Source organism: Cherax quadricarinatus, chromosome 13 (genome assembly GCF_038502225.1).
Source record: "Cherax quadricarinatus isolate ZL_2023a chromosome 13, ASM3850222v1, whole genome shotgun sequence".
NCBI lineage: Eukaryota > Metazoa > Arthropoda > Malacostraca > Decapoda > Parastacidae > Cherax > Cherax quadricarinatus.
Genome location: NC_091304.1, coordinates 51,047,147 through 51,075,067, shown reverse-complemented (window position 1 = coordinate 51,075,067; position 27,921 = coordinate 51,047,147). Strand labels below are relative to the sequence as shown.

At 39.2% G+C, this 27,921-nt stretch overlaps 1 protein-coding gene across 1 annotated transcript in view; it reads left to right on the top strand.

The window, feature by feature from the left end:
• The window catches only part of LOC128688472 (bridge-like lipid transfer protein family member 3B), a 272,927-nt gene that overhangs the window by 35,113 nt on the left and 209,893 nt on the right, over positions 1-27,921 (top strand). The window contains exons 4-7 of the mRNA XM_070084750.1: positions 5,024-5,131; positions 6,583-6,700; positions 6,848-7,014; positions 12,656-12,860. Coding sequence (XP_069940851.1) covers positions 5,024-5,131; positions 6,583-6,700; positions 6,848-7,014; positions 12,656-12,860 — 598 coding nt within the window. The remainder of the gene's footprint in view (positions 1-5,023; positions 5,132-6,582; positions 6,701-6,847; positions 7,015-12,655; positions 12,861-27,921) is intronic.

Genomic DNA, 27,921 nt, shown 5'->3' with positions numbered 1-27,921 from the left:
CGATGCACCATCCCCCCAATGAAAAGCAGGGGTGTCACTAGCACGTTAAGAGACCATACAATAAGTGTCAGGGGCCCGAGACTGTTCAACTGCCTCCCAGCACACATAAGGGGGATTACCAACAGACCCCTGGCAGTCTTCAAGCTGGCACTGGACAAGCACCTAAAGTCAGTTCCTGATCAGCCGGGCTGTGGCTCGTACGTTGGTTTGCGTGCAGCCAGCAGCAACAGCCTGGTTGATCAGGCGCTGATCCACCAGGAGGCCTGGTCACAGACCGGGCCGCGGGGGCGTTGACCCCCGAAACTCTCTCCAGGTAAACTCCAGGTGAGGTGTCCCTGTTTGCAGATGACGTGAAGTTGATGAGAAGAATTCACTCGATCGAAGACCAGGCAGAACTACAAAGGGATCTGGACAGGCTGCAGACCTGGTCCAGCAATTGGCTCCTGGAGTTCAATCCCACCAAGTGCAAAGTCATGAAGATTGGGGAAGGGCAAAGAAGACTGCAGACGGAGTACAGTCTAGGGGGCCAGAGACTACAAACCTCACTCAAGGAAAAAGATCTTGGGGTGAGTATAACACCAGGCACATCTCCTGAAGCGCACATCAACCAAATAACTGCTGCAGCATATGGGCGCCTAGCAAACCTCAGAACAGCATTCCGACATCTTAATAAGGAATCATTCAGGACCCTGTACACCGTGTACGTTAGGCCCATATTGGAGTATGCGGCACCAGTTTGGAACCCACACCTAGCCAAGCACGTAAAGAAACTAGAGAAAGTGCAAAGGTTTGCAACAAGACTAGTCCCAGAGCTAAGAGGTATGTCCTACGAGGAGAGGTTAAGTGAAATCAACCTGATGACACTGGAGGACAGGAGAGATAGGGGGGACATGATAACGACATACAAAATACTGAGAGGAATTGACAAGGTGGACAAAGACAGGATGTTCCAGAGATTGGACACAGTAACAAGGGGACACAGTTGGAAGCTGAAGACACAGATGAATCACAGAGATGTTAGGAAGTATTTCTTCAGCCACAGAGTAGTCAGTAAGTGGAATAGTTTGGGAAGTGATGTAGTGGAGGCAGGATCCATACATAGCTTGAAGCAGAGGTATGATAAAGCTCAGGCTCAGGGAGAGTGACCTAGTAGCGATCAGTGAAGAGGCGGGGCCAGGAGCTCGGACTCGACCCCCGCAACCTCAACTAGGTGAGTACGTACACACACACACACACACACACACACACACACACACACACACACACACACACACACACACACACACACACACACACACACACACACACACACACACACACACACACACACACACACACACACACACACACACACACACACACACACACACACACACACACACACACACACACACACACACACACACACACACACATACATACATACATACATACATAAGCAAGAGAGCATTGGTGGCAGTCAGACCTCGCTCAGCTATTCACCATAAAATAAAGGTATAACAACCTAGCTGATGCAGTGTATATAAAGTACATACAATACTGATGATGTATCCAGTATCCTCTTATTTTTAACCCTGATGATGCAAGTTTAGGGAAGCAGAGAATACAGTGGGACCCTAATATCCACAGGGGTACGTTAAAGGAGTTGCTGCATATACCGAAACCTTGGGTAGTAGTGAAACCTATATTACATACACCCTTGATAAAGTTTAATTGATAAATGATACAATAAGTGGAGAATTATCACTTTTTCACTGATAGGAAGCACTTAATGGCTTCTCTTAGGCTTTGAAAAACTGTCACCATCACTACTTTTGCACTTTGAGGGCGTTATTAAGTACAGTGGACCCTCGGTTATTGGCTGTAGTCTGTTCCAGAAGCTCGGCCAAAAACTGAAATAATATTTCCCATAAGAATTGATGTAAATACAATTAATCCGTTCCAGACAAAAATATTCACAAAAAAAAAAAAAATTAGCAATTAAATCAGTATTACATGCCTTTATTGAAGACTGATGCTGGCTTCTGGAATGACTGCTACACTTCCTGCATGCCTGCTACACTCCTTGCATTCCTGCTATACTCCTTGCATTCCTGCTATACTCCTTGCATTCCTGCTATACTCCCTGCATATCTCCTACACTCCCTGCATGCCTGCTACACTCCCTGCATGCCTGCTACACTCCCTGCATGCCTGCTACACTCCCTGCATGCCTGCTACACTCCCTGCATGCCTGCTACACTCCCTGCATGCCTGCTACACTCCCTGCATGCCTGCTACACTCCCTGCATGCCTGCTATACTCTGCATATCTGCTACACTCCTTGCATGCCTGTTACTCCCTGCATGCCTGTTACACTCCCTGCATGCCTGCTATATTCCCTGCATGCCTGCTACACTCCTTGCATGCCTGCTACACTCCTTGCGTGCCTGCTACACTCCTTGCGTGCCTGCTACACTCTCTGCATGCCTGTTATACTTCTTGCATGCCTGCTACACTCCCTGCATATCTGCTACACTCCCTGCATGCTTGTTACACCCCTTGTATGCCTGCTGTACTCCCTGCATATCTGCTACACTCCCTGCATATCTGCTACACTCCCTGCATGCTTGTTATGCTCCCTGCATGCCTGTTACATTCCTTGCATGCCTACTACACTCCCTGTATATCTGCTACACTCCCTGCATGCTTGTTACACTCCTTGCATGCCTGCTATACTCCCTGCATATCTGCTACACTCCCTGCATGCTTGTTACACTCCCTGCATGCTTGTTACACTCCCTGCATGCTTGTTACACTCCTTGCATGCTTGTTACACTCCCTGCATGTGTGCTACACTCCCTTCATGTGTGCTACACTCCCTTCATGTGTGCTACACTCCCTGCATGTGTGCTACACTCCCTGCATGTGTGCTACACTCCCTGCATGCCTGTTACACTCCCTGCATGCCTGTTACACTCCCTGCATGCCTGTTACACTCCCTGCATGCCTGTTACACTCCCTGCATGCCTGTTACACTCCCTGCATGCCTGTTACACTCCCTGCATGCTTGTTACACTCCCTGCATGCTTGTTACACTCCCTGCATGCCTGTTACACTTCCTGCATGCCTGCTACACTCCCTGCATGCCTGCTACACTCCCTGCATGACTGCTACACTCCCTGCATGACTGCTACACTCCCTGCATGACTGCTACACTCCCTGCATGACTGCTACACTCCCTGCATGCCAGCTGCACTGCCTGCATGCCTGCTACACTTCACTCTTGAATTCCATGGCATTTCTCACTTTCTTTACCACAGGAACTTTCTTTGGAGTCATGGTTACTTATTTCACAGTTGCACTGCCAAAATAACACGAACTACAATGGTAAATAAGCGAAATGATTGGATGTATGATCAGAAGCTTCCTCAGCCACCTAGAGAGACAGCCGTCCACCTGCTAGGGCCAGCAGAAGGATGCGTCCCAAACGGCCAATCACCGAATTAATGACTGATAACTGGGCGCCAAAAAACCAGCTGATCACCAAGTTGGCCGATAACCGGGGGTCCACTGTAAAATTAAGGGTTATTTTTAGGCCACGGTAAGCTGCAGATAACTGAACCCGCATATACAGGGCTCCTACTCTACATAAATATTACCTGCCTTACTACTCAGTCAAGAAACTGCTGATTTACTCTCCTCCAGCTCAGCAAATTTCAAAATAATTAAGTTTTGCTGTTGAGTACATGTCCAAGTATACAATTAGCTCCTCAATGTTGATTATAATTGTAGGGCTGCAGTACAGAAATATGACATTGCTGTTGGAGTCCCTCAGTGATCAGAAATTTAGGCTTCCAAGGTAATAAACAAGTTTGTATATAAACAATATCTCTAGTATCCTCACATTTTAGCCCAGATGATGCAGAGGATATGCAAACACTATACATATTGTTGCTAGGCAGGAAACACCTAATTTAGTTCCATCTATTTATCCCATAGTGATAAACAGTATACACCTTGCATCTGACTTACGACCTGCTCGACATACGACCATTCGACTTACAACCTTGTTTTCTATGCCAAATTTCTGGGAAATAAACAACTGTTTGTGTTGCACAGAGTGTTTATCCTAAACCTTACAGTATAAAATACAGTACTAACAGTATAAAAAGTAAAGTAAAAAATGAAATACCAAAATAAAACAATAAAATAGTCATTACAAAAATGTGATATTGATATTCAGTAGTAAGGTTCGACTTACATCCATTTCGACTTACGACGGGTTTCTCGGAACCGAACTCGGTCGTAAGCCGGATGGTACCTGTATATATATAGTGTAAACATCATTAGTTTCCTCATAGTATATGAAAATACTACGTGTATTGACTACTCCTGTAGTAAGAGCCGGGTTTACTCTTATCTGTAAAGGCTTAAAATATACCTGCTTGTCTTATTCCTGGGGTTATGCCCCTCCCAGGTCATCTTATAGCCAGTATATATGTACTGTATAATGTTTTCTGAAGTACTGGACATTCATGGAACAGAATTCTTTCTCAGTAAGCCATGTGTGTTGTAAGAGGCAACTGAAATGCCAGGAGCAAGGGGCTAGTAACCCCTTCTCCTGTATACATTACTAAATTTAAAAAGAGAAACTTTCATTCTTTTTGGGTCACCCTGCCTCAGTGGGATATGGCCAGTTTGTTGAAGAAAAGAGTAATTATTTATCTCTAAAAAAATTCATTTCCTTTAATGTCATTTCCTAACATTTCTTACTCTAGTACATTTGAATAACGTGTTTAAATTCTTGCAGCTTAGGACATTTTTGTAAGATTCCAGAATACTGTAAGCTTGGCCAAAGATAAATTAATCCCTTTGCTGTAGTTATTTTTTTTTTTTCCCATGTTGACTCGTACTCCAACTTAGGCGGTATTATTTTTCAATTATGACATTATGATAATGTGTGCCTAAGTTGACATTGTGTAAGATCAGTTTTCATAATCTGTCAGTTGTCATATATTATCTGAAACTTTTTTTTCTTTAGCTTTCACGAATTGTACTGGACTCCAAAAATCCATTCTGGCAAAAAGCTGACCTTCGCACAACACGGCTAAAGGATGTTGAAAGAGGAGAACTTTTAATCTTCAAAGAGGTGGTGTTTTCATGTATTTTTATTAGCTTTATTCTACTTGTCAAACTTTACGTATGATGATATTAGAGAATATATTAAGGTAACACTTCTGAAGGAATTCAGAGGAACCAGTAAGCTTGACTTACTCTTGGAGATGGGGAAGTATATTGAAAGCAGTTAATAGTTTTTATTAGGATAACGAGTCTCAGGTTAAGTTATGTAGGAGAGAGGGAGATTATTTGTCAGTAAAAGTAGGCCTTAACCAGGGATGCATGATTCACTGTGGTTGTTTAATACACATATTTATAGATGAGTTGTGAGGGAATTGAATGTTAAAGTGTTGGGAAGAGGTGTGAGATTGAAAATAAAGAATCTAATACAAAGTGGAAGCTGTCACAGTTGCTTTTTGCTGATAACACTGTGCTTTTGGGAGATTCTGAAGAGAAGTTCAAAGGTTGGTGGACGAATTTGGGAGGGCATGTAAAAGAAGGCAATTGAAAGCAAACATGTATTGCATAATGTAAATAATGTAACTTGTGATGCATGGTAGTGAATCTTGGCCATAATACATACTGCTTCCTGTATGTTTATACATTGAATGTGCAGATTTAATAAGTGTGTTATGCAAGTGATGTCTCCAATTTTTTCTTGGGTCATTCATTTTTTTTTTAGGACACTTAAGTTTGAGATAATGTAAGTGGTATCATTTGTAAATTTCACTGACTTATTTGTGAAGTGCCATATATTTCCCAATGATGATGATTGCTTAGTATCTTTTGTGTTTTGCTCTACACATTCAGATATGGTAGCTTTTATACAAGTTGTACATACTGTTTGCTTTGATCTCTTTCCATCTTATTTTTAAGCTTAATTTTAAATACAAAGTATCAAGTTTCACATAGGATGTGTGCAGTTAACTTTCCTGTAAGTTTGGGGAATACAGTACTAGTATGAGCCTAACTGTTTAGTACTGGTAAGTTTATTTTGAAAATCCTAAATAAAATTTTGTTGTGCATTTTACTGAAGTGGTTGGTTTATTTAAAACCAAATACAGCCTCTCCTCACTTAGTGATGTACTCATTTACCGAAGAGTCAGACGTACGATGGGTTCTCTGACTAGTGTGCATACCTAAATAATGTACATTAGGGCTGATTAACCCTATTCTGTTTATTACAATATACAGTACTGTATAAACATTTAAAAATATACCAGAAATATTATAAATGGTACAAAGGTGACATTAATTCTATCAAAGATGGTTGGCACAAACTCACTACCACTATAGTAGTATGCTCCTCATTTAGCTACAAATTCGTTCACCAACGTGTTCTTAGGAATGGAACTCCATCATTAAGTGAGGAGAGGCTGTAGTTGTAGCTAAAAAACTGTTTTCTTGCATTAGAATAATATATTTATTTTTATATTGTTTTATTGTTCATTCAGTATAGTAATTATGAGTTGTTAATTGCAGCTGTCATGGCAGACATTGAGGATAGAAGCTCGGTCAAGTCGAGACCAAACACTTACTCCACTTAGACTTATAACTAATCAAGCACGATGCAGAATTACAATAAAAAAGAAATTAGCAGGTATAGTATTTTTTCTACTTATAAAAATACCTGAATAGCTGTTTTTGATAAGATTGTTCATTTCTGTGTGAGGGAGAGAGAGAGAGTACACTAAAGGCATAATATTTTCTTGAAAGCTCATTATACAGAACATAAAAACTATTCCAGACTGTTCGGTTGTTGGCTGCCGTCTTGTGTTACTCATGGATGATGTGTTATGGGTATTGACAGACTCTCAGCTCACTGCAACTTTCCATTTCATCGACTCTCTTTCCGATCTAATTCGGCAGGCAACCCAGCAGTCACAAAAGACAAAGGCTATAAGGAAGCTAGAAGTAAGTTAATTTATGTATATTCCATTTGCATAATGAAATAGTTATTAAATATAGCAAGTATTTGTTGCCCAGATTAAAAGTTGGTAGTAAAATCCCTTGCCTGGTGATGAACTTGTAATTGTACAAAAGATCTCGAGCCTATCATAAATAAAATAATGTAATACCCCTTACCTAGTAGGTTAGTAGATGGCAACTATCCAAGAGAGTACTACTGTTGTGTTGTGTGTGTGAAACAAAAGTCTGTTAAATGTTTAGCATTTCAACAGGATTGCTGGTGTTCTTTCACTCTCGAGAGCATGCAAGATTTTGGATAAATCTTGCAAACTTCTGCTTACTTTCATTATTCTCTTTGCATTTCTGTGTATTTCTTGATAGTTCTTATTCTGGAGATAAGGTTATGAGGGCAATGATTCGTTAAAAGATGTGTGTAGCATTTATATGATAAGTGTTCAGTATATTACGTCTAAACTGGTAAAAAATGGTTCTTTCATCAAACTGTAATTTATTGAATGTTCAGTAAGTGTTTGTATTACTAAAATTATTGGTTGAAACTTTCCAGAACATATTTTTCCTTTTAAGAACTAAGTGCAGTAGAGTGTCCCTTTTATACTGATCAGAATGCTAATTGAATTCATTAACTGTATCAGTTAGAGAAGACCTGCTGAAGGGGAGACTAAAACATTACGTATGGCTATACCTTATCTCCAGTTACTCTGATGTAGCATCACTCGCAGACCTGTTAGATGCTCAAGTTCTTACCACTTAAAACCTTCATTACTGCCTCTTAACCCTTCCTAGAATGATCTACCTCTTGTTTCATCCCCAAATTTTTACTTGTGCTTGGTCAATCTACTCTGCTCTATCCTTTCTGAATAATCAAATTATTTTAACCTTTACCTTTCTGAATTATCTGTTCATATTAGTCCCTTGGTATTAGTGGGCTATATAATTTATTCCCCTGTAAGCCGTGTGTGATGTAAAAAGTGACAAAGATCCCGGGAATAAGGGTCTATTAACCCGTTTTGTATTCAGTTACTAAAAAGTTGAAGAAAATTCTGCGTGCAATACAAATGATAAGAAAGAATTAATTGTGGCAGATGTTGCAGGTGTATGGTATAGGAGGTAGGTTACTGAAAGCAGTGAAGAGTTTTTACGAGGATAGTGAGGCTCAGGTTAGAGTATGTAGGAGAGAGGGAGATTATTTTCCAGTAAAAGTAGGCCTTAGACAAGGATGTGTGATGTCACCGTGGTTGTTTAATATATTTATAGATGGGGTTGTAAGAGAAGTGAATGCTAGGGTCTTGGCAAGAGGTGTGGAGTTAAAAGATAAAGAATCAAACACAAAGTGGGAATTGTCACAGTTGCTCTTTGCTGTCTCCCACCTAGGTAGGATGACCCCAAAATAGAAGAAACACTTTCACCATCACTTGCTCAAGTTGTGTGTATTTGAGGGAGTTTTGAACCAAATTAGACGATTATTGCTCTGGGAGAACCTTTATGCTAAAGTGAATGAGACAGTTGTAGACGGTGTAGGAGGAAAGTTTGAAGTGCCAGGGCTAAATTAAGATAAGGTACCCTTAATTGAGTTGTGTGCAGAAAAATGTTTGGTAATAGGCAATACTTATTTTGAGAGAGGGAATAAATAAATTTTAGATATAGGATGCAATGATAACATTTTGACAAGAGCATGTATTAGTAGAAAAAAAGTTAATAGGGAGACTTCTGGATTTGTGTTCCTAGAGGGGTAGTAGATTTGTCTGATCATTTAGTGGTAGCTACAGTGAAACTGGCAGTGGTTGGTAAGGGAGAAGTGAAAATGAATAAATTAATTAAGGATGGAGACAGTTTCAGAAATACATATAAGGAACTATTGGGGAAAAGATAAGTTATACATAAATAACCCCACACTTAGGAGATCGAAACTTGTGATTATATTTTGTTCCAACTTGGACCATTAAGAAGTTACACTAGTGAAATGAGGTGGTTGAGAAAGCATGGGGTGAATTTAAGAATGCACTGCTGGAGAGTGCATCAGAGGTGTGTGAATACAGGAAGATGGGTGCAGGTGGGAAGAGAAGTGACTAGTAGAATGATAGGGTTAAGAGGTGGTAATGGAATAAATAGTAGCATATGAAAGGCTTTTACAATGTAAAAATGATAGACTTAAGGAGAGGAAGTGGGAGATTAAAATAGCAGTGAGGGAATGTGGAAGGAGAGCTAGTGAGAGAATGGGCCAGTCTTTTATAAGCTTTTTTTTTTCTGTGAGAAATAAAAGCAGTTTTGGAAAGAGCAATAAAGTCACGAAGCCTGAAGAGCAAATAGACTTAGCAATTAAGGGCAAAAGAGGGGAGATGTTAGATGTGGAGGTACTGGAAAGACTGAAAGGCTATTTTAATGAGTTGTTGAATGTTAGTGATGAAGGGGAGGCAGTGATTTCATGCACAGGGTAGGGTAGGATAACATATAGGAATGAGGAAGAGCCTGAGGTGGATGTGGGGGCTAAAGTGCATGAGGCAGTGGGTAGAAAGAAAATGAGTAAAGGGATAAATGGCTGGGATAAATGGGGCTAAGACAAAGATGTTGAAAGATGGTGGAGATAATGTTGGAGTGGTTTGTGTGTACAATATATTCATGAAAGAATGGAAGGTACCCAAGGATTGTTAGAGAGTATGCATAGTTCCCTTGTATAAGGGAAAGGTGGACAAGAGAGAATGTTAGAATTATAAGGGATAAGCCTGCTAAGGAGGGGTTGTTGAGGTTGTTTGGTCATTTAGAGAGGATGGAGCCAAATGGGATGACTTGGAGAGTGTATAAATCTGTAGTGGTGGGGAAGGAGGGGAAGGGGTCATCCTAGAAAAGGATGGAGGGAGGAGGAGGTAGAAGGTTTTGTGTGCAATGGGCTTGGACATAGAGCAGGCATGTGTGAGCATGTTTGATAGGAGTGAGTGGAGGCGAATGGTTTTTGGGACTTGATGAGCTATTGAAGTGTGAGCAGGGTAATATTATCACCCTGCTTTGGTGGGAGATAACCAGCATATTAAAGGCCTGTTGAATATACTAAGAAAAGTTTATGGTAGAATTATTATTCAAAGGATTTGGGGTAAGACAGAAAGTAGGATTGCTGAGGAGCAAGGAGAACTTAGGAAGGGTAGGTGATGTGTAGATCATACGTTTGCATTGAAGCATTAAGTAATAGTACTTAAGTAAGGGTAAGGATCTGTTTATTGCATTTATGGATTTATAAAAGACGGACCTACTCCTCCTTGTGACCTGTTCACTCATCACATCTATGAAAATTGTAAAACTTCACCCATAACACCCCTTTATGTGAAACCTCCAAACTATGCATTTCTTTTGTGAGGAGCCCACTTATACACAATGGTTAACTTTATTTCTATTTGGTTTTTAATCCCTAAAGCTTAGCAATATAGAAGGAAGCTTTACCATTGGGATGTTTGGGTTTTGTAAAGATTTTTGACTCCTCCACTACTGGAAGCCCAGAAATTAAAAGTGCTGATAATGTTAGCATTTCCCCACCCCCAAAAAAATATGAAAGGGTACAAATTATTTTTGAAGGTGATGCCATCAGAAATACAAAATTTGATGGATTCCTGTGTCATCACATTGATTGGGATTGGGCACAAAATGTGCAACTTCCTGGCAATCCCATATGTAGTCTGTTGGATATTTGTGGCTGGTCATGCTGGTGGCTGCTGGATGTTTGTGGCTGGTTGTGTGGGGATAGTGGACACAGCCTAGGTTCCTTGGGGTGTGATGTGTTGGGTATGGCTCCCACCCAGGGTTGGTGCTTGCACCACTTGCTTCCCATGTCCCCTGCCGCATGTAGTTCAAGTAATGCCCACAGCCCACTACCCATGCCAGTGGATGCACTGTCATCCTGACTATCACTGTCAACTGGTTAGGTCTCTAGATGTGCTACATACCTTTGGGATAGCAATGGGCATATACCACACTACATGCATTGCCATTTATATTGATGCTTCATAGGCAAATAATTTTCATTGTCACACTTCTGGTCATCGATTGCTAGGAAACGCAGATGATATACACAGGCTTTTTAAAGGCATTTAACAAATGCAATCATGGGGAGATAGCATGCAGAATGAGGTCCATAGGCATTATGGGGAAGGTAGACAGATGAATTTTCAGGTTCCTAACACAGAACACAAAGTAGTAGTAAACCGAGCAAAATCCAGTATCAATGAGGTAAAAAGCTGTTTCCCAAGGCACTGTCCTGTCACCTCTGCTGTTTCTCATCCTCATAGAAGACATAGATGAAAATACCCGTCAGAATTTTGTATCATTTGCAGATGACACACAAAACAGTGTTTTCCAGTTGGCAGTGGAGACCAACATGACATTCAGTGGTGATAAGTTCCAGCTGCTTAGGTATGAAAAGAATGAAGAACTCAAAAGGAACTGTATACAAAACTCAAGAGGATCATCAAATAGAACGAAAGGAACATGTGAAAGACTTGGGAATAACTATGTCAGCTGACCTTTCAAAAAACATAATAAGACAAAGGTCACAACAGTCAGGAGAATGACAGGGTGGGTATTGAGAACCTTCAAAACAAGGAAAATAATAGCAACGGTGACACTTTTCAGATTGCTAATTCTCCCTCATTTGGAATATTGCTCTGTTTTGATGGCCCCATTCAGGGCAGGAGAAATATCAAAGCTGGAACAGATAGAGATTGTTTACGATCCACATAGAGCCAATAAAGCATTTCAATTACTGGGAACACCTTTGACTTAAATATGTACTCACTGGAGTGGAAGAGAGATGCACGATTTTGTGTACCTGGAAAGTACTCAAGTTCCTGGTACCAAATCTGTACCCTGTCATAACATACTGGAGTGAGAAATATGGAAGGAAGTGCAAAATAAACCAAGTGAAAACCAGGGGTGTGGTGGGCACAATGAGGGAACACTGTATCAATATCCGTTGCGCCAGATTATTCAACATCTTACCAGAAGATGTCAGAAATATTGTGGAACAAGTGTAGAAGTCTTCAAGAGGAAGCTGGACAAGTATCTTTACCAGGTGCCAGATCAACCAGGCTGTGATGAATATGTGGGGGCAGCAGGCCTCCAGCAACAGCAGCCTGGTTGACCAGGCTAGCACCAGATGATCCTGGCTCGTGGTCAGGCCCCAGGAGTAGAATGACTCTCAATACTTGTCAAAGGTATATACCAAAGGTATATAGTATCAGTAATGTAGATCTTCGTGGGCAACAGTTACAGGGTTGAATGAGTGGGAGCCAATTTTTAAGTTTGGGAGTGGTCCTAGGGGTTTTGTTCATTATTTAAATTAGGGTACCATATGCTAGTTATTAATCAGGATGACTAACTCTTCTTCTCCATGGGGAAGTGGAACAGAATTCTTCCTCCGTAAGCCATGCGTGTCGTAAGAGGCGACTAAAATGCCGGGAGCAAGGGGCTAGTAACCCCTTCTCCTGTATATATTACTAAATGTAAAAGGAGAAACTTTCGTTTTTCCTTTTGGGCCACCCCACCTTGGTGGGATATGGCCGGTGTGTTGAAAGAAGAAGAAAAAGATAAAAAGACTAACTCTTCTGTTTGGTCTATTTGAATGTTTTCATATTTTCTATTCCAGTCTTTACCAGAGTTCCAGGCACAGCAAGCACAGCAGGTTCGAGGTAGCAGTACACAGCAACATGGAGCCAGTGTAAGCAGCAGTGCTCGCCCACCACCACCCCAGTCCAACATTGCTAAAGCCTTCAACAAGTATGATGTGGCTGAGACATCATATCACTTCTATTCAGAGAGGATTGACTTACATTTCTGTGATGACCCCGGACGTAAGTACATTTTACCTCGTGAAGGCATGTTTATAACATTAGACATGGGGTTTTATCATAGCCAATTTTCTACTGCTGCATTCTTTTATACATACACAAGAGATTATTATTAACATGTACATAGTCCCTCAAATGTACAAGGACTTTTGCATACCACCAACACATACAGTATGAATAATGCTGTTATACTGCAGTAGAAATAAAGGAATTTTCAAGAGTTGTAATTTATACTTTCATATTTATCTTTTTATTTTTTTTTTTTTTGTCACCTCTTGCAAAACAGTGGGATGTGGATGGTATATTTTTATAAGGATTGATCCTGCAAATATCTTGAAAAAAAAAAATCACTGGTGGATAATTCTCAGCAAACTTACCAATGCACATAAATCGGAAACCTGTTCTTGGTAATGTACTCGTGATAAAAATTTGTGATTTCATGTCTAAAAGATTTCCTTTAAAATTTATCTTGTATGCTTTTCTATCTATTAAGCCATTATTTGGTTGCCATAGCTATCACTTTTGCTTTTATAGTCATCTAAACATTATGCATTTTTTTTTATTAATTTTCCTAGGAATTGAATAATTTTAATACTTGCTCAAAAAATGGGGTGATGCAAATGTTTGTAATTGTGGATAGCTGGTGATCTCGCACAATTTCATACTTGCACAAAGGATTCTTTACAATTTTGCTTCAATTAACAAAGCATAAATCTTTTTTTTTTTTTTTTATAGCACAATCTATAAAAGTGTTCTACTAGTTTTAAATCTGTTTACTATACAAACTAAAATATGAATGCTTCACTAAAAGGCTTTACTATACATTACTCACTATGCAGATATCACAGACTGTGTAGTGACCATAGGAGGGGCTGTGAAGGCCAGTGCCTGCATTCTGAAAGAATGGGATGGGGATATTGCAGTCGGAGAGTAATCTGATTGTGATGTGAGCAGACTTCTGGAAAGGGAAAGACTGCGATTAAATTAATGATGATGAATGTGTTTTCTTTGAATAACCCTGCCTTGGCAGCAGGAGACAGCTGTTAAGAAAAAAATAATAATTTGAGATTGTTTTTTCTTGAGCACCTGTTCTTCCAAGAAACTGGCAAGTGCTCATACACGAAACCATAAATACAAACTCCTTAAATTACGTTTCTGTTAACCACATGAGAAGAGTCATTCAAAACTTCATCAACCTTTTATATGTTTTTCCACATAGATCTACATTATTGAGCCAGTGTTGCTTAAGTAGATCTGTGCCTTAGACATAGCACCCTCAAATCATCTCTTCCAATTCACTGGCCATATCCCACCGAGGCAGGGTGGCCCAAAAGGAAAAATGAAACTTTCTCCTTTTACTTTTAGTAATATATACAGGAGAAAGGGTTGCTAGCCCCTTGCTCCTGGCATTTTAGTAGCCTCTTACGACACGCATGACTTAGGGAGGAAGAATTCTGTTCCACTTCCCCATGGAGAAGCACCCTCAAATATGTTGTGATAATTAAATTCTGAAGAGAAGTTGCAGAGATTGGTGGATGAATTTGGTAGGGTATGCAAAAGAAGAAAATTAAAAGTGAATACAGGAAAGAGTAAGGTTATGAGGTTATGAGGAGGTGAATGTATTCGGATATTTGGGAGTGGACGTGTCAGCGGATGGGTCTATGAAAGATGAGGTGAATCATAGAATTGATGAGGGGAAATGGGTGAGTGGTGCACTTAGGAGTCTGTGGAGACAAAGAACTTTGTCCTTGGAGGCAAAGAGGGGAATGTATGAGAGTATAGTTTTACCAACACTCTTATATGGGTGTGAAGCATGGGTGATGAATGTTGCAGCAAGGAGAAGGCTAGAGGCAGTGGAGATGTCATGTCTGAGGGCAATGTGTGGTGTGAATATAATGCAGAGAATTCGTAGTTTGGAAGTTAGGAGGAGGTGAGGGATTACCAAAACTGTTGTCCAGAGGGCTGAGGAAGGGTTGTTGAGGTGGTTCGGACATGTAGAGAGAATGGAGCGAAACAGAATGACTTCAAGAGTGTATCAGTCTGTAGTGGAAGGAAGGCGGGGTAGGGGTCGGCCTAGGAAAGGTTGGAGGGAGGGGTAAAGGAAGTTTTGTGTGCGAGGGGCTTGGACTTCCAGCAGGCATGCGTGAGCGTGTTTGATAGGAGTGAATGGAGACAAATGGTTTTTAATACTTGACATGCTGTTGGAGTGTGAGCAAAGTAACATTTATGAAGGGGTTCAGGGAAACCGGCAGGCCGGACTTGAGTCCTGGAGATGGGAAGTACAGTGCCTGCACTCTGAAGGAGGGGTGTTAATGTTGCAGTTTAAAAACTGTAGTGTAAAGCACCCTTCTGGCAAGACAGTGATGGAGTGAATGATGGTGAAAGTTTTTCTTTTTCGGGCCACCCTGCCTTGGTGGGAATCGGCCAGTGTGATAATAAAAAATAATAATAAATATTTACATCCCCTTTATTTATTCCCGTTTTCCATTTATACACCTCGATCATATCCCCCCTAATTCTACGACTTTCGAGAGAGTGCACATTCAGGGCCCTCAGTCTATCCTCATAGGGAAGATTTCTGATACATGGGATCATCTTTGTCATCCTCCTCTGTACGTTTTCCAGAGCATTTATATCCATTCTGTAATACGGTGACCAGAACTGAGCAGCATAGTCTAAATGAGGCCTAACCAAGGATATATAAAGTTGAAGAACAACCTGAGAACTTCTATTATTTATACTTCTAGATATGAAGCCAAGAATTCTGTTAGCTTTATTGCGAACACTAATGCACTGTTGTCTTGGTTTTAGGTTACTGCTAACCAGAACTCCTAAATCCTTTTTTGCAATCAGTAGTATTAAGATCTACAAGTGGTTCACAGTTCAGGAAGAAGGAAGATGAGGAGAGTTGATAGAGAAGATGTGAAGGTAGGAAATCGATTCTCTGTTCTCCAAGACAAGTGTACTTCAGTGGTTAGTGAGGATGAAGGTACCACTGATTCCCCTGCTAATCAAGGTAAGAATATTTTAATAGAAGGCGATTCTCAGGTAAGATATATGGACCGTGCATTTTGTAACAGAGACAGAAATATCAGACAGTGTGTGTGTCTTCCTGGAGCTGGTGTTGGTGACATAGTCAGCAGGTTGGATAATATTATGGCAGGTAATGGGAACAAGCCCATTATCTGTCTTAGTGCTGGAGGTAATGACATTGGGAAGGGCAGGAGAGAGGAGCTGCTGGATAAGTACAGGTCAGCCATAGAAGTAGTTAGGTCTGAGGGAGGGATCCCAGTCATATGTAGCATTTTGCCTAGAAAGGAAGTGGGCAATGAATGGATGTCTAGGGCAATTTGTATAAATTGCTGGCTAGACAGGTACTGCAAGGAACTTGCAATCCCATTCATTGATAACTGGGACCTATTCTTTGGCAAACGTGATATGTATGCAAGGGATGGGGTTCATCTCTCTGGGGATGGAGTGGTTGCATTAGCCAATTCAATTGAGAGGGTAATTGATGACTTGTCTAGGAATTTAAACTGATAGATTATAGAGGTATGGGTGTTTGTGGGAAACAATCAGACTGCAGCATTAGGGTTAAAAACAGCAGTTATTACCGGGATACCTCAGGGATATGTTTAAAAGACAATATTTTAAATAAAGTTGCTAGTAATGGCAAATCAATTGATCAACAAACAAAGAGAGATAGTAGAGGGCAACGAGTGACTAGCTCCCTTAAGGTTTACTATACAAATAGTAGGAGTCTAAGAAATAAGATAGATGAGCTAAGATTACTTGCAAGTGTAGGTACTATAGATATTATTGGTATAACAGAGACCTGGTTCAACCTGAAAGATAGAGAAATGCCTTCTGAATGCAACATACAGGATTATAAACTATTCCACACTGATAGGGTCAACAGGAAGGGTGGTGGTGTGGCGGTGTATGTCAGAAAATTTAAATTGTTGTCTTAGCCATGATATATGATTAGAAACATCGAACACAGAATCTGTTTGGCTACAGTTTCTCGAGGGACGTGACAAATTAGTTTTGGGTGTGATTTATAGGCCCCCAAACCTTGATAGGGAGGGCAGTAAGCTGTTATGGGACGAAATTCATAAGGCATCTAGATATGAAAATGTTGTGATATTGGGAGATTTTAACTTTAGACAAATTGATTGGAACAATATGACAGGAAATCTTGAGTCTAGTGACTTTCTTGATACGGTTCAGGATTGCTTTTTAGAACAGGTTGTGACAGAACCAACTAGAGGCAACAATCTGCTTGACTTGGTTCTTGCCAACAAAGATTCACTAATTAATAATCTTGAGGTTAATGATGAGCTTGGGGAAAGTGATCACAAATCACTTAGTTTCAATATATCATGGAATTACCCAGATAACTGCAATCAAATCTCTGTCCCAGATTTTCGCTTGGCCGACTTCATGGGACTGAAAAATTACATGGGTGGGCTAAATTGGGATGTCCTGACTATGGGTCAGGTAGGTGATCTTTGTTGCCAATATGACGTTTTTCAGAGCATAGTTCTAGCTGCCCAGACAACTTTTGTTCGGAGTAGGGAAATAAGATCTAACAAAAATGATCCCAAATGGATGAACAATAGATTAAAACATCTCATTGGTCAAAAGAGAGGCATATATAGGCATATCAAAAGAGGGGATGGGCAGTTAAGAAATCAATATATTCAATTAAATAGAGAAATAAAGAAAGGAATAAGAAAAGCAAAAAGGGATTATGAGGCTAAGGTCACAAGGGATTCAAAGACTAACCCAAAAGGGTTCTTTCAGGTATACAGAAGTAAGATTAGGGACAAGATTGTCACACTTTGAGTAACTCTGGTCAGATCACTGACAGTGATGAGGATGTGTGTGAAATTCTAAATACCTACTTCCTCTCAATTTTCACCCAGGAAAATACTAGCAATATTCCTGAAATAATAGACTATGTAGAACAGGATGATAATAAACTATGTATGATTGCAGTAACTAGTGACATGGTCTTCAGACAAATAGAGAAACTAAAACCTAACAAATCCCCAGGCCCTGATGAACTGTTTGCAAGGGTGTTAAAAGAATGTAAAGAGGAACTTAGCATACCTTTGGCTAATCTTTTTAACATATCACTACAAACTGGCATAGTGCCTGATAAGTGGAAAATGGCAAATGTAATTCCTATTTACAAGGCAGGTGACAGGTCCTTGGCTTCAAACTATAGACCAATAAGCCTTACCTCCATAGTGGGAAAATTTATGGAATCAATAATTGCCGAAGCAATTCGTAGCCATCTTGACAGGCACAGATTGATTAATAAATCTCAACACAGTTTTACAAATGGGCGTTCCTGTCTTACGAATTTACTAACTTTTTTCACTAAGGTGTTTGAGGAGGTAGATCATGGTAATGAATATGATATTGTGTATATGGACTTCAGTAAGGCTTTCGATAGAGTTCCACACCAGAGGCTATTGAGGAAACTTAAGGCACACGGAATAGGAGGAGAAATTTTTTCCTGGGTAGAGGCATGGCTGACAAATAGACAGCAGAGAGTTTGCATAAATGGGGAGAAATCAGAATGGGGGCACGTCACAAGCGGTGTTCCTCAGGGGTCAGTGTTGGGCCCGTTGTTGTTCACAATTTACATAAACGACATAGATGAGGGAATAAATAGCGACATAAGCAAATTTGCTGATGACACCAAAACAGGCCGTCCAATCCATTCTAATGAGGACACTAAAGCACTCCAGGATGATTTGAAGAGACTGAATAGACTGTCGGACAAGTGGCAGATGCAGTTTAATATTGACAAATGCAAAGTTCTAAATGTTGGACAGTTAAATAACCATGCCACATATAAACTAAATAATGTAGATCTTAATACTACTGATTGTGAAAAGGATTTAGGAGTTCTGGTTAGCAGTAATCTAAAACCAAGACAACAGTGCATTAGTGTTCGCAATAAAGCTAACAGAATTCTTGGCTTCATAACTAGAAGTATAAATAATAGAAGTCCTCAGGTTGTTCTTCAACTCTATATATCCTTGGTTAGGCCTCATTTAGACTATGCTGCTCAGTTCTGGTCACCGTATTACAGAATGGATATAAATGCTCTGGAAAACGTACAGAGGAGGATGACAAAGATGATCCCATGTATCAGAAATCTTCCCTATGAGGATAGACTGAGGGCCCTGAATCTGCACTCTCTCGAAAGGCGTAGAATTAGGGGGATATGATCGAGGTGTATAAATGGAAAACAGGAATAAATAAAGGGGATGTAAATAGCGTGCTGAAAATTTCCAGCCAAGACAGGACTCGCAGCAATGGTTTCAAGTTGGAAAAATTCAGATTCAGGAAGGATATAGGAAAGCACTGGTTTGGTAATAGAGTTGTGGATGAGTGGAACAAACTCCCGAGTACAGTTATTCAGGCTAAAACGTTGTGTAGTTTTAAAAATAGGTTAGATAAATACATGAGTGGGTGTGGGTGGGTGTGAGTTGGACCTGACTAGCTTGTGCTGCTGGGTCTGGTGCAGTGCTCCATCCTTGAGTTTAGGTGACCAGACTGGGTGGGTCATTGGGCTAATCCGGGGTGGGTGGGTCATTGGTCTTATCCGGGGGGGACATGGACCTGCTCTGCATGGGTCAGTAGGCCTGTTGCAGTGTTCCTTCTTTCTTATGTTCTTAAAACTGAGTAGGAAGTTTAGCCAGCACATGAATGTTTGGTTAGTTCAGCCATTTTAAAGTGTATAATAAGCTGCATAATTTTAAATTTAGTGAAGAAAATGAATCTGCTGACCATGCTGCCCCCATGAATTTTTCTGCCCAGTTGGAGGAAATTATTTCTAATGCCGGTTACAAGCCTTAAGCGCTTAAATAAAGCGGGTATATTTTGGAAGATGATGCTGTCTAAAACTTGTGTCAGCAAGCAACAGAAAAGTATGCCTAGATTCAAAACAGTGAAAAATGTTCTGTAGCTTGCATTTGTGCACTAATTTCTCGGGTAATTTCTGATGCAAGTCTATGGTTTTTTATCCACAGAATTCCCATGCTTTAAAAGTAGAAACAAAATGATTTTGTCTGCTTATTTGGCAGTGTAACATGGATGACATCATAGATGAGTGGGGCCCCTGTTTATTGAGTGGTACAATCATTTTAGTCTCTCTCTCAAGATGTACCTCTTCCTAATGAACCTTTCATTCAAGATTCTCCTCACTTTTGATAATTTCTCTAGTCATCTTCAACATTTGCAGTCTATCCTAATGTAAAGAATGTTTCTAACACTAAATATAACATCTTTGATACAACTACTGGATTGAGGAGTGATCTAGACCTTAAATTGCTGCTTCACACTAGGGGTGATGCAGAAACTAATCACTGCAGTGGATGACTAGGCAGTTGGTGGAATGCCAGTTCTGGCATAAATTTGATTAATGTTGCAGATGCACTAACTCTCTTCAAGAATACAAGGGATAAAGTTCCCCAATCAATAATAAATGTAAACTGGGGACAAGTATGACCTAATGTAATGAATAATTTTTTAGGTTTTTTCCCCTCAATGAATAGTCAGGTCTAGAAAATTGTAAATCTGGCAAGGACAGTGCCAGGTGAGGGCTTTGAAGATTTGCAAGAAGATTTAAATGAACTGTTACATATGGATGATGAAAAAAAAAATTGAAATGTTGGAGGAGCTTAGTTCTAAGATGGGGAGGAGTTTAGTTCTAAGGTAGATGAGAATTGGATAACAGAAGAAGACAAAGAACCTGTACCTGCACAGATGACACTCCAAAATATGCATGAGATTCTACATACTAATGGTAAAGCTACAGACTTTTGCTCTGAAAAAAAATGACACTTCTGGAAGAATTGCTATGAAGTGCATTCTGATCTCTAACAGTCTCAGTTACATCTAGTCAATAATGTAAGTTTGCGAGAATAGTAATGTGGACATTCTACAAGACAATAGCGTGTTTATGCAATAGGATGCTGGTTAAAACCATCTAAATTTACACAATGATACAAATTGCATAGAAAGCAGTTATTTTAGTCTAGGATGCTGGAGTGTTAGGACATATTTTTGGGTAACAAATAGCGTCTCTGACACTGTAAGATACAGTACTTTAGAATTTCAGCACAATTATCATCTACCAACAACTCGGCATTGACACCAACACAACTGCAACCATCTACCTCATCCTGACAATAGCTATCCAACCACCTTGGCCCAGTAGGGCCATGCCAACCATCTCTCTGCATGTCAAGGTGTAAAAAAGTTACCAACTGTAATTTAAGATAGAAATTGCTTTGGGTAATCTTGTATTTTTTTTTTTCTTTAAGGTCTTGGGAATGCAACCCTCTTTTTCTCATATGCCCTTCAGTATAGATAATACAAATTTCACATAAAACATGGTTGTTGGTAATGTAACCGTGTTATGTAAGAGTGATGTGTTATGACACTGTAATATACACAGCTAATGTTATCCTGGTTTTGTTTTGTTTTCAAATATGTCTCTGGGAAAATGTATTTTATTATGACTTTATTGTGTAATGATGGTCATTTGTGTGCAGCTCCTCTCATTATGTTTGACATATGCACTACTGTATGCTGACCAAATTGTGCAACTCTGATTGAGCGAGTTCACTTGTGCTATGATACAGTATTTTCTTTGAAAAAAAGACAAGTTGTATAATAACTTTTATGAGCAGAATAACGTTAAATTATTGCAAGTTATAAGTTATAAAAGTTACTGGATCTTAAAACAAATTCTTATTTTTAGTCTTGGGCAAGATTTTAATGAGAATGTTATTTTGGCAGTATAATTATTACATACTGTGTTTGTCTGAAAGGTTTTAGTGTAAATGTCTATTTAACATGAACCCCCAGAAAAAACTTATTGCAGAAGTCATTTAATTTTATTAGTATTATTTCTCATTTGATTTCATGCAGCTTTAATATGTTCTTTGCAATTCTAAATGTTTTTCATTTATATTGAATGTTTATTTAGGTTTACACTTGAATGAAGTTTAGTGATTTTCTAAAACCACTGTAAAAATTTTCCTTTGAACATGCTCCTTGAATTTTGAAGGAGGTAAGAAAATACTTATGGGCTTGAGAGTGTAGAAGAGATGTTCCCTGCATGAAGTCCTATTGGTGATAACGTTGAGGCTTGTATTCTGCGCAGTTATTGTGGCCTAGCCTTTAGTACACCATACTTACTGCTTGTTACACCCCTTCTTAAAGTTTGTGACCTCTGAGTTTTGAGTCACAGGACATCAGCATAACCCAGTTTAAATTTTCTAGATTTGTTTTCTTTTAGAAAAGTATTTTTGCAACAGATACTGGCTAAATATTATGCAGTACATAATTTTGTTGATACTTATTCCTTTACATTTGAGGTGGTATATTTTTTATGCTAAATCAATAAATCAAACTAAATCAAATGAACATTGTGCAGTTGAACTTAAACTTGCATACTTAAATTGCATTTATATGTATTGTAATATTTAATGTAAATGTTTTTCTTAAGTTAGAAAGGTTATTGGCACTTTCAATGTACATACTGTAATATATTGACTTGCAAGTATTTTCTGATCAGTACAGTACAGATGTTAGAAATATTTAACATAGGAATAAGGAATTAGAGATTACCAAGTGTGTGAGAGCGTACAGTATTATGGTCACTGGAGAAGTACTTTAACACTCAAATATTCTTTGCCATTTATTAGCAATGACGGTACAATAATGTTAGTGAACCTGTTGCATTAAGTATGATAAATGATCTTAATAAAACTTCCTGGGAAGTACTGCGCCTGCTTTCTGAAAGAGGGTCGGGTATGCTGCAGTTTGGAGAGTTATTTGCTCATTTTGGCAAGACAATTATTGAATGAATGATGGTGAATGAATTTCCTTTTTTGGGTCACCCTGCCTTGGTGGGACAAGGTTGATGTGGTAAAAAAAATAATTAAGGTGTGAAACACTCTATACATATATAATATTAATCTTCATACATTATGTTAGATGAGTTCCATACATTAGTTTGTCATGACTTTCAACCAGGTATAATGAATGGTATATGCTAATACCAGGTCATTTTGGGACTTAAATTGCATTTAACTTTGCTAATGTGTTATGTATCTCTTATGCCTTAAAAATATCTATTAAATAAATTTTTCAGATAGCTGCTTCATCTCAAGAAGGAGCCTTTATTCTTAATAGCTTCTCAAAAATAATTTTCTGTTCTTATAATTCTTTCTTTTTTTCTCACAAACTTTGGACTCCTAGTACTAAAATATTAGCCTTTCACTCAGTGATACAAAGCTACAAAAGATGTAATTGTTAAGTTGGTTTGGACTATATATTTTTAGTTTTAATTATTTAAGTATGACTTGTAGAAATTTGGTATGATAAAAGTAATGTAGCCAATAATGATATATCAAAAGCTTCTGTTGCTTAAGGTGTAATGCACTATATGTTAAACCTACAAGGCCTCACCAGAACTTCAGGTTAAACAGCAGACACTGACTAATACACAAACAGCTCATTACATTCATACTGTATTTAAGTATTGCTGTAGCTTTTTGATACACAGCATTTGGCCTTCAGATTTATGGTTTGCTATCTAGAACATGTAGACACCACTAGGGAACACAAGCTGTGGCAGATGTTGCATTTTTGACCTGGTGCATGACATTACATACAGTATGTGTGCACTTGACCTCTTTACATCATTACATGCATCATGCTAGAGAAACAAGAAAGAACTGATCTGGTACTACTGGTATGAAGAGAGGATACCTGGGCATTAGAATAGTTTGCAACTTTTGATGGCCGCACCCACCATGGCATCTCTCTTACTGGTATGTCTGAAAGGTCTGTAATAGGAATGTATACTTGAGCATGAGTTGTTCTTCTTGGAATGCAGGTAAGAAAAATTATTTCAAGGGATTGATTCCCAATTTGCAGTAATGTATCTTAGGTGAGTTGGCAGCATTGTAGAATGGGCAGAATAAATCCCATGATAAGCAGGAAAGTAGGAACACAGTAAGTTAAGACAAAACTGTACCTAAAGTACCCTCAAATATGAGAGATACTGGCAAATGCTCTCATATTGTCTCTAAGAGACAACTTAATACTGTATTTTTCTCCAAGGAATACATGGTCAGCCAGGCTGTGGTGTCTACCTTTAAACTGTTTCTTTAGAACTCCATTTGTTCTATCGATTGAGTACAAGAAACTGCCCATTTACTGATTTCAACTACCTAGCTGATCAGGTCATGAGAGACCAGCTTTTAGGGGTCAGTGATCCCTGGAACCAACACTAGGTAGCCAGTGTAAGCACAGGCATATTTTTCATTACCGTTGTCCCATTTTTGTGACATAAGCTGGATATTGCCTGGAGAAAACAAAAATGTTGAAAGATAAACATATTGCAATTGACACCTGTCCTTTACTACTTCAGTACAGTAAACCCTTGATATCAGACTAATAGAAGGATTGACTTGAATGCCCATTAAATTAGAATAATGCTAAAAAAAATACCAAATAATGCACTAAAGTGCTCTACTCTGTACTTAATCGTGCTGTACGATGTTATTATAGATATACCGTAATAAACATTGAAAATGAAAGAGGTAAAATTACAATTTAGCCAGTGGGTTTTGCTCATAATTTTAAAAGTCTACTATATCAAGGTCTTATATTGAGCTTTTACTGTACTTTCTACACTTGCTTAACTTAGTGAAGAGGTAGTACAACCACACTTATTCATTTACCCGCAGCAATGTCTTGGCTGTTTCGTACACTACCAGTATGTTGTTCCACATGTGTGATCATAACCACACTCTGCTGGTGGTAAATGTTAGTGTGCAGAGCAAGTTTTTTTTTTTCTGATGCTGTTTTGATGTGTTAAGCTTTATCATGTCATCAGAATAAAGACTTGCCCTGCATCCTGTGTGTATTTCCCAGTCAAACACAATCTGTCATTTGTATTCTTCCTTGTATTGGCCCTTTTCACTTGTACTTCTCATGGTCATTTCAGTCTTAAAGGTTCTCTCGCATCATATCATCACTGTCATCCATTATCATCTAATACTCATTATTCACCATTGCAATTTTCATTGTCTGCCACCTCCATCACCTCAACACTGTAAGAAATACTGTGGTGGTAGGGTAAGAATCCTGATTAAGAACCCAGCATTCATCCCCCCCTCCCCCCCTTTTTTTTTCTTCATCCTAACTAATGGGGTATTGTACCCCTCATGTAAAAATCTGTCCACTGTTTCTGATAATGCTGCTGCTATCACTGATGCACCCCATCTCTGCCACTGATGCCACGGCTGCTTGTGACACTTCTGTTTAACTTGTAGTTTGTGGTCTTTGGCTTGAATTGAATTCTGGATGTGTGTTTGGTCAACCTTTTTTCCTTTTAACCCTCTTATATTGTAGTTCTTTTCTTTGTATTATGTTGGTATCTTTGTTCTGTTAGGTGCAATTGATTTGGAATAATAAGATTTTTTGTTTGTTCCAATATTTTTTTTTATATTTATATTTACTGTACTACTACTTGGCAAGAACACTGAGTGATTTAACAGGTCTAAGCTCTCTTCAAATATCTTAATATTTATTCTACTTCCTTCTGTGATTATGGACCTCCATCACTGCTATTCCCAACAATCGCCATTACCTACCTCAACTTACACTAAATTGCATTAATGCCAAGGCCATGATAAGCTTTTTAACTCAAGCTGTGTCATCTCCATAGGAGACATAATCCACCCAGGAAGGTGCTAAATAGGGCCCAAAGGGGAAACCCTCTACTTCTCTTGCTCTGCAAATTGAAACCAGAGTCATTAATTAGCAAAGATTTTAACACTATCATAGTTTATATATAAAATTTTGCTTATAAAATATGAGTAAATTATTTGGTGTTTTTTACCCAAGATGAATGAACAGTATTTTTTTTTTTTTTTTCAACGTCAGCGTTCTCCCACCGAGGCAGGGTGACCCAAAAAAGAAAGAAAATCCCCAAAAAGAAAATACTTTCATCATCATTCAACACTTCCACCACACTCGCACATTATCACTGTTTTTGCAGAGGTGCTCAGAATACAACAGTTTAGAAGCATATACGTATAAAGATACACAACATATCCCTCCAAACTGCCAATATCCCAAAACCCCTCCTTTAAAGTGCAGGCATTGTACTTCCCATTTCCAGGAATCAAGTCCGACTATATGAAAATAACTGGTTTCCCTGAATCCCTTCACTAAATATTACCCTGCTCACACTCCAACAGATCGTCAGGTCCCAAGTAGAATTCGTTTCCATTCACTCCTATCTAACACGCTCACGCACACTTGCTGGAAGTCCAGGCCCCTTGCCCACAAAACCTCCTTTACCCCCTCTCTCCAACCCTTTCGAGGACGACCCCTACCCCGCCTTCCTTCCCCTATAGATTTATATGCTTTCCATGTCATTCTACTTTGATCCATTCTCTCTAAATGACCAAACCACCTCAACAACCCCTCTTCTGCCCTCTGACTAATACTTTTATTAACTCCACACCTTTTCCTAATTTCCACACTCCGAATTTTCTGCATGATATTTACACCACACATTGCCCTTAAACAGGACATCTCCACTGCCTCCAACCGTCTCCTCGCTGCTGCATTTACCACCCAAGCTTCACACCCATATAAGAGTGTTGGTACTACTATACTTTCATACATTCCCTTCTTTGCCTCCATAGATAACGTTTTTTGACTCCACATATACCTCAACGCACCACTCACCTTTTTTCCCTCATCAGTTCTATGATTAACCTCATCCTTCATAAATCCATCCTCCGACACGTTAACTCCCGAGTATCTGAAAACATTCACTTCTTCCATACTCCTCCTCCCCAATTTGATATCCAATTTTTCTTTATCTAAATCATTTGATACCCTCATCACTTTACTCTTTTCTGTGTTCACTTTCAACTTTCTACCTTTACACACATTCCCAAACTCATCCACTAACCTTTGCAATTTTTCTTTAGAATCTCCCATAAGCACAGTATCATCAGCAAAAAGTAACTGTGTCAATTCCCATTTTGAATTTGATTCCCCAAAATTTAATCCCACCCCTCTCCCAAACATCCTAGCATTTACTTCCTTTACAACCCCATCTATAAATATATTAAACAACCATGGTGACATTACACATCCCTGTCTAAGACCTACTTTTACCGGGAAGTAGTCTCCCTCTCATCTACACACCCTAACCTGAGCCTCACTATCCTCATAAAAACTCTTTACAGCATTTAATAACTTACCACCTATTCCATATACTTGCAACATCTGCCACATTGCTCCTCTATCCACTCTATCATATGCCTTTTCTAAATCCATAAATGCAATAAAAACTTCCCTACCTTTATCTAAATACTGTTCACATATATGCTTCTATGTAAACACTTGATCTACACATCCCCTACCCACTCTGAAACCTCCTTGCTCATCCGCAATCCTACATTCTGTCTTACCTCTAATTCTTTCAATTATATCCCTACTGTACACTTTTCCTGGTATACTCAGTAAACTTATTCCTCTATAATTTTTACAGTCTCTCTTGTCCCCTTTCCCTTTATATAAAGGGACTATACATGCTCTCCGCCAATCCCTAGGTACCTTCCCCTCTTTCATACATTTATTAAACAAAAGTACCAATCACTCCAACACTATATCCCCCCCTGCTTTTAACATTTCTGTCATGATCCCATCAGTTCCAGCTACTTTACCCCCTTTCATTCTACGTAATGCCTCACGTACCTCCCCCACACTTACTTTCTGCTCTTCTTTACTCCTAAAAGATGGTATACCTCCCTGACCAGTGCATGAAATTACTGCCTCTCTTTCTTCCTTAACATTTAAAAGTTCCTCAAAATATTCTCGCCATCTACCTAATACCTCCACCTCCCCATCTACTAACTCCCCTACTCTGTTTTTAACTGACAAATCCATACTTTCCTTAGGCTTTCTTAACTTGTTTAACTCACTCCAAAATTTTTTC